The sequence below is a fragment of the Leopardus geoffroyi genome, chromosome A2 (genome assembly GCF_018350155.1).
Source record: "Leopardus geoffroyi isolate Oge1 chromosome A2, O.geoffroyi_Oge1_pat1.0, whole genome shotgun sequence".
NCBI classification, from domain to species: Eukaryota; Metazoa; Chordata; class Mammalia; order Carnivora; family Felidae; genus Leopardus; species Leopardus geoffroyi.
Window position 1 is genome coordinate 158,140,693 of NC_059331.1, and position 8,261 is coordinate 158,148,953.

General features: G+C 41.0%; 1 protein-coding gene across 1 annotated transcript; it reads left to right on the plus strand.

Annotated features, from left to right (window-relative positions):
* Positions 1-7,071: 7,071 nt before the first annotated feature.
* Positions 7,072-8,004, plus strand: LOC123607702 (olfactory receptor 2A5). The gene has a single exon (XM_045497113.1). The coding sequence runs from the start codon at positions 7,072-7,074 to the stop codon at positions 8,002-8,004; it is 933 nt and encodes a 310-aa protein (XP_045353069.1).
* The last annotated feature ends 257 nt before the right edge of the window (positions 8,005-8,261 follow it).

The window sequence follows — 8,261 nt, forward strand, 5'->3', positions numbered from 1 at the left end:
TCCAGAATGACTCTGTTTCTTACTTGAGTAACTTGCGAGGGGGTGTGGGTAGTGAGACAACTTCCTGTGATAGATGAAGCCAGGAGAAGAAAACTGAATGTATGTTATGAAATGTACATTTTATTTACACTAGATTTGAGATGCCTGGGTTCTTACCTGAAATATGCCTTTATTTTTGAAGAAGTCATACCTGTCCAACTTCAGTATTCTCATCTTTAAAATGACACCTTTGGATACAGTGTTCTTTAAGGTTCTTTGCATGCATAAAAAGTTTTTAAAAAAATAATACTATATGTTTACTTTGAGTTTTAGAGTTTCCAAAGTGCTTTTTGCTTCCTTACAAAGAGTGAACTGTTTTTCTCATTCTGGTGGTCCGGGGACCATACTTTGAGAAACATTTCTCTATCACCTAAACACACTAAAAAATGCATAACAGTTGAAAGGTTAAGAAAGAATGGAGTGGTTTTCTTTAAAACAACAACAACAACAACAACAACAACAACAACAAAGGGGCACCTGGGTGGCTAATTCGGTTAAATGTCCACCTCTTGGTTTCAGCTCAGGTCATGATCTTACAGTTCATGAGATTTATGAGATCAAACCCCATGACAGGCTCTTCACTGGCAGCGTGGAGCCTGCTCAGGATTCTCTCTCTCCCTCTATCTCTGCCCCTCCTTCCCTCAAAATAAGTAAATAAACATTTTTTTAAAAACCCAACAAATTAACAGATGTAGAATTTGTCCTCCAGAATCATATTGTTAATGCATAGAATATCTGACACTGACTCTTCTGTGTTTGAGAATGTCCTTGCTCCTTCTTCTTCCTTTTGAGTCTACACTGTGGTTCTGGAGATACGAGAGAGAGAGTCGACTTTTGTCCCCTAATTGGAGAAAAAAAATGAGAAAGTGTGAAATCCATTATTTTCCTATTCATCAGCCTTTCTGCATGTGTTGGTGAATTAAGAATAATGTGATGAGTTGCTGGAGGATGGCTGTGCCTCCAGGGTACTAACAGAAGCTTCTTTTGAATGTGATGGATGCCTAGCAGGATGAACTATAATCCTCACCGTGGAAATCTTTGGTCATCTGCCTCTTTATGCTTGGCATCATACGCTATCAGTTGAATCCTTGTTTCACACAGGGTAATAACTACTTCTCATTTTCACAATGAAGTCACTGTATATTTGTATGGTATTATATTTCTAATGTTAATTATTATTTTTTTTTTAATTTTTTTTCAACGTTTATTTATTTTTGGGACAGAGAGAGACAGAGCATGAACGGGGGAGGGGCAGAGAGAGAGGGAGACACAGAATCGGAAACAGGCTCCAGGCTCTGAGCCATCAGCCCAGAGCCCGACGCGGGGCTCGAACTCACGGACCGCGAGATCGTGACCTGGCTGAAGTCGGACGCCCAACCGACTGCGCCACCCAGGCGCCCCTATAATGTTAATTATTTTTGAGAGAGAGAGACAGAGCGCAAGCAGAAGAGGGGCAGAAAAAGGGAGACACAAAATCTGAAGCAGGATCCAGGCTCTGAACTGTCAGCATAGAGCCCGACGTGGGGCTTGAACACACAAACCACGAGATCATGACCTGAGCCAAAGTCAGATGGTCAACCAACTGAGTCACCTAGGTGCCCCTGAATGGTATTATATTTCTGATTGACATGTTAATAGCAGGCTCTCTGGAAATTAAAATTTTCTCTACTTGCTGCATAATGTTCACCATTGCACAGGTCAATGCAAATGGGAAATGATGCAAAAAAAGTGATGTATTTTTCTTGAAGGATAATAATGGATTTCTCTTAGTAATTTTGATTTTATTTTCTTTTTTCTTTTTTCTTTTCTTGAAAACATTTTTTTACATTTATTTATTTTTGAGAGACAGAGCACAAGTGGGGGCAGGGCAGAGAGAGAGGGAGACACAGAATCTGAAGCAGCTCTAGGCTCTGAGCTGTCAGCACAGAGCCCAACGTGGGGCTCAAACTCACAAACTGTGAGATCATGACCTGAGCTGAAGTTGGACACCCAACTGACTGAGCCACCCAGGTGCCCCTGGTTTTATTTTATTTTTTCTATAAATATTCACTTCAGTATAGTTCTGGGCAGGAGAATATTCTTGTATCTAAAAGATAGAATTACTCCAAGGATTAAATACTCATATCTTAGTTTATGTCCTGGAGTAACATCACTCTCTGATTTCCTTCCTTTCTATTTTCTGGTCAGCTGCCTATTTCTCTGGTCTTTCTTTTGCTCTTCTTTGGAGGTTTATCTTCCTCTGTGCAACTCTTAAATATTGGTCATTCTTAAGACACTGTTCTTGTCCTTGTTTCTTGTCAACGAAACTGCTCTCCTTAAATGACTTTTTTCATTATCATGGCTTTAACTATCACCTAATGCATGTGATTCCCAAATCCATGACTTTGGACTAGTTATCTCTCATGAACTCCAAAACAATTTGGTTAATTCCTTCTTGGACATATCCACCTGTATGTCTCATAGGCACATCAACCACATCATGTTAAAACTATACTCTTTTTCAGGCCTTGCCATAATAAATACATTCTCCCCGAAGTATTCTTTGTATAAGTGAATGAAGCCATCTCTATATACAACCACATAAACCAGCAGCCTGGGAAGCATCCAAGGTCTGCTTTTTGCCTCACCACACACAAAATGTCACTAAATATTGTTACAGTAAAACCTTGGATTGCAGGTAACTTGTTCTGCGAGTGTTTTGCAAGATAAACATGTCTAATAAATTTTAACTTGGTAGACGAGTGATGTCTTGCAATACAAGTCATACCTGACACCAAACGTCTATCACATGATCACAACTGAGCCAATGACTCTTTTCTCTCTGTCTGTCTCTCTCTCTCTCTGGGATTGTGGGTGATCAGCTCTCATGCTTGGATGCTCCATCTCAGGCCACAGTGTTTGGCAGAAGTCAGTGATTTTTCAGAATGTTGGAAGGTGCCCACAGTTGGCATTAGTGTATTTTTTTTGTCACTTCAAAGAACCTATGGATGGTCCTTTGCTTTTCCATTCAAGAGTAAGCTTAGGAATGCTTTGCTTCATTCTAGGTCAGGCTGCCTGCAGATATAGACTCTTTCCTCTGCCGCCTTATTGCCAGTTACATTAAATACAGTTTATGACAAGAGTTTATTAATACTGTACTGTAGTCAACATCCGTGCAAGCATAACCAATGGCCCCCATGCAGAAAAAGATTCCATTGAGCCAATAGACAGAAGTGATTCCCTTAGTGATAGTGAAAATCAGTCTACACAACAATCCTCCTCTCTCTCTCTTGTCTCCCTCGCATCAGCCATGAAAATTCTCAAAGGTAAGTGCAGGTCAATTTGTTTATTTTTCTTTATATTTTGTATTTCTTTATTATTTTTAATTATATTACAATAATGTAATCATTTATATGAATATTTTTGGGTTGTGGAATGAATCCTCTGAGTTTCCATTATTTCTTATGGGGAAATTTGCTTTGATATACAAGTGCTTTGGATTACAAGCATGTTTCAGGAACGAATTATCTTCACAAACCAAGGTTTTACTGTAATTGTGTTTCATACGCATTCTCTCCTCCCCACCCCTATGGTAACCACCCCTAACGCAAGTACTCACTATCTCTCATTTGAACACCTACTCTTCAGATAGCTTGGCCTCACAGTCTTCAATCTTCTTCTTTTAAATAGTCTTCTACACTAAATAAGAAGTAATCTTTGTAACCATGTATTTAGTCATACAATTCTACTTTTTATTCTCAACAAAGTCCAACATCTTTGACATAATACAGAAGCTTGTTTGTGAAGCCCCTTTCCAATATTGTTCTTTTTCCTTTCCCTCCTCATACCCTAGGGGACAGCCCGGTATGTTCTGTTCACCTTATGTCCTCCTGAAGAGTGCTTAAGTATCTCATTTGTTGTCAAGCCTATACTGACTCCCTTTCAGAATAATGTAACACATTCTCCTTTGGTCCCATGGTGTACTGTGGACACTTATATCATAGCCCCTAAATTGTTTGTTTGCATGGCTCACTCTGAGAGAGACTGTAAGGTCTTTGAAGATCAAGGCAGTATCTCGTTAATGTTTGCTTCTCCAGTGTCTAGGACTGTGCCCACATATAACAGATGCTCAGTAAATATAAATTGAATGAATTTTATAAATTAATAAAAGAATGACTTAAATTAAGAATCTACATGTAGATAATTATGAATATTATATAGAAATTGAAAATTATCATGGAAGTATTTAATTCTCCAGTTTTAGGTAGTCAATAAATTTATCTTAAATGCTTCAGTTAATTTTGTAACCACTGTACATAGCTTATAAACTTTTCACTATTCCAAAATTTCAGGACACTTATTACTTGAGTTTTTTTTACTCTGCCCATAGAAATACGTATGCTTTGAATCCTTGACTAGGATGTAAGCCAAAAACCATAGGTATACTTCCTTCCCTCCCTTGTTAACAGAGAACCATATTGTTCACACATTAACAATCTACTTCTCCTCTTTCAAGTAAAGAACCAAATGTGAACTGATAAATGAGTTTTGGATGTTTCTTTCCAAAACTTTGCCCATTGAGCAAATACATACACACACACACACACACACACACACACACAGGACTGACCCACAAAAGAGAGACAATCAAAAATTTTCAAGACATCCTCTGTTTATGTTTTATTATGTGAATATAAAGTCAACATCTCAGCCCAAGGCATTATTATATTAGAAGGTTCATGGAACTCATGAGTATATCATAGTAAAGATGTGATACCTTCCAAACTCCGAGGCTTCTATCAGAAACCTCTTCAAGAGCAGCTCTACCCTGGTTTCTGTTTTCCCTTACTTCCAACACCCCGTATCAAATCTCAGGTACTATATGGAGAGGATTTGGCATCTTTCTCAGCATAGTTCAGAAGGTTGATAGAGTTTTCCTGATCTACCAACAACCATCTTATAATTATCTAAGGAGGGAAGAAAAAAATTCATGTTGACTTTCAAGCTATTATCTCATAAAGGTTATGTTCTTCCTCCTACAAGCTTCACAAAATCCATCTGAGACAAGATGGAGATCCAGGAACCCATCACCATCAAATACTTAGGGGGTATAATTTACAATGCGGTCCCAGGAGTATGTTTATTCTTATTACTACACAAGTTTCCTGCATATGGATCCAACTGGGTATTAACTCATCACTTGCTAGCTCCTTTTCTTCTGAACATCCATCCCCAGGGCCCAGAGAAATAGAGACAGAGAGACAAACAACTTTTGTTCTCCTGATAGAGATGGTATCTGTGTCTTATGTGTCCTTGTCTCATCTCCCCCAGGGACACTCAGGGACAATCTGGGTGGTTTGGGGTGAAGATGAGCTTGCTATAAAATCTTTACTGCTGATGTTCACAGTGAGAAGCCCCCAGGACCTGCATCAGCCCGTGTCAAGGGAACAGGGACAAGGCCTGCACCTGAAAGTCCCTCTTTCAGAGACAGTTGGAGGGGGTAAGTCCTCAGATCTTCAAAATCTCTGCCAACTTCTGTGTAATTTCCTCTAAATCTAATCCTATCTCTGAGATAAGACAAGGGCTGGTGCCACAGTGATTAAAGGGCTTTTTTCAAAGTGTGGTAGTTGAAAGAAGCTGGAGTCTGGAGAAAGGAAGGGCTCCAGAAATTAGCATCTTGAGCAGGAGGTACAAGGTCAACTTATGGGCAGCTTTCTGGTCTTAAGATAGGGCTGAAATTTTCAGAGTTGGAATCATAAGCTGCCTGTTGACAATGATCACATGTATCATGAATTGTCATTTAATAGGTGTATATGGAATGTTTCAGGATTTCCCTTTCTGTCATCCCTGTGGCCATATGGTTGGTGGAATGGCAGCCAGAGAAAATGAAAGAGACAAACTCTTGATTAAATTCCAGGATAGGCACTTTGGATGTCATTCCTAGTGTAATGCCTATCTTCCAACCATCCACCCATCCATCCAACCATGCATCCATTCATCCATACATGCAACAAATGGGTGCTGTATTAGGAACTTTCCAAATGCAGTGGGGTGTAGGATCTATGCAGAACCAGGGAAGCAGTCCTGCAAGAGGGTAGGGTGGGGCAGCAGTAGAGGTATTACACAGTTAAGTCTTCACATGATAACCACTTGCCCTGACCCTATAAGATAAATTACTTCTATGAATGCTGGCCAGATTAGTGATGTTGCTATGCTCATGCTCAAAAGGGAAACAGTCAGATTTTCCTGTGTAGCTTCAGAAAGTAAAAAACTTAGGGACGACTTCATTTGCTAAAGCCCCAAAACTAGTGAACACAGCGGGAAACAGACCTCCTTGAAGTGGCATTTATAAATCTTATTCCCTAATTCATGTATTTATTTACTCTATTTTTTATTTTTTTTGAGAGAGGGAGGGAGACAAAATACACTAGCAGAGGAGGGGCAGAGGGAGAGGAGAAAGAGAATCCCAAGCAGGCGGGACTTGACCTCACCACTGTGAGATCGTGATCTGAGCTGAAATCAAGAGTCAGATGCTTAACCACCTGAGCCACCCAGGAGCCCCTGTTTACTCTATCATTGATTGAGCACCTGCTATGTGCAGTATACTCTGCACAAGTTATAAAATAAGCACAAACCAAATGATAAAAAGGAAGTGGGAACAAAATTGGAAATCTAAATCAATTAGAAAGTAAAAGTGTATGAGACTATGGCTATGGGACTTCCCAAATGAAACAGTCATGCTGGAAAACACATTATTCCGTGGCTGCCATCATAATAGTAAAAACATAGGTCTTGCGATCAAAGTTAAATAAAATTGTGTAGAAGTCCAAATAGTGCATGAAATCCTGTGCTCACTTGTACTACTTACCTGAATAGATTTTTCTTTCTGCTTTACAGTGGATTAAAGGAGTTGACATAATGGCTCTGGAAAGGATTGCCAGCTGAGCGAACAGACAGTAAATACCTTAAAACCCCTCTTTCTGTTAAATAAGTAACCCAGATCAGAGTTTGTTCCTCAGCAGCAGTGACTGATACAGATACTGTTGTCAGGGAATGACAGAAAATCAAACATGGGTCACAGAATTCATTCTCCTGGGATTCCCACTCAGCCCACTGACTCAGGTGTTCCTCTTCGGGCTCTTCTCCCTGTTCTATGCCTTCACCCTGCTGGGGAACAGCACCATCCTGGGGCTCATCTGGCTGGATTCCCGACTGCACACCCCCATGTACTTCTTCCTCTCCCACCTGGCTGTTGTTGACATAGCCTATGCCTCAAATAATGTCCCAAAGATGCTGGCGAACCTTCTGAACAAGGAAAAAACGATCTCCTTTGTCCCATGCATAATGCAGACCTTTTTATACATGGCTTTTGCTCATACTGAGTGTCTCATCTTAGTAATGATGTCTTATGATCGATATGTGGCGATTTGCCACCCCCTACGTTACACTGTCATCATGAACTGGAGAGTATGCACGGTTCAGGCTGTCATTTCCTGGGCATGCGGCTCCCTGCTGGCCCTGGTCCATGTGGTTCTCATCCTGAGGCTGCCCTTCTGTGGGCCTCATGAAATCAACCACTTCTTCTGTGAGATCCTGTCTGTCCTCAAGCTGGCCTGCGCTGACACCTGGCTCAACCAAGTTGTCATTTTTGCTGCTTCTGTGTTTATCTTAGTCGGGCCCCTCTGCTTGGTGCTGGTGTCCTACACGCGCATCCTGTTCGCCATCCTGAGGATCCAGTCCGGGGAGGGCCGCAGAAAGGCCTTCTCCACCTGCTCCTCCCACCTCTGCGTGGTGGGGCTCTTCTTTGGAAGCGCCATTGTCATGTACATGGCCCCCAAATCCCACCACCCTGAGGAGCAGCAGAAGATCCTTTCCTTGTTTTACAGCCTTTTCAACCCTATGCTGAACCCGCTGATCTACAGCCTGAGGAACACCGATGTCAAGGGCGCCCTGAGGAGAGTGCTGTGGATGGAGAGATCAATGTGAGGGATGCCAGAGATGGTCTTGATGGTGGAAGAGTTGTTTTCTATGACATTTGGGGTGATGATAATACAAATGCCTTACAAAAATCTCATGTATAAGATTTTCAATATTAAAACTATATATTGATCAGATTCTGTCCCTAAGCATGGGGTACTTCCAGACCACAAGGTGTAAGCGGAAAATCACAAAGTACAGGCCATACGAGAATTGTGTAGTGATGAAACACTGGAGCGGAGAGCCATGGACTCCTATGGCCAATC

Bases quoted from the DNA above. Each gene is read 5' to 3' on its own strand.
- LOC123607702 (XM_045497113.1), top strand. From the start codon at position 7,072: ATGACAGAAAATCAAACATGGGTCACAGAATTCATTCTCCTGGGATTC.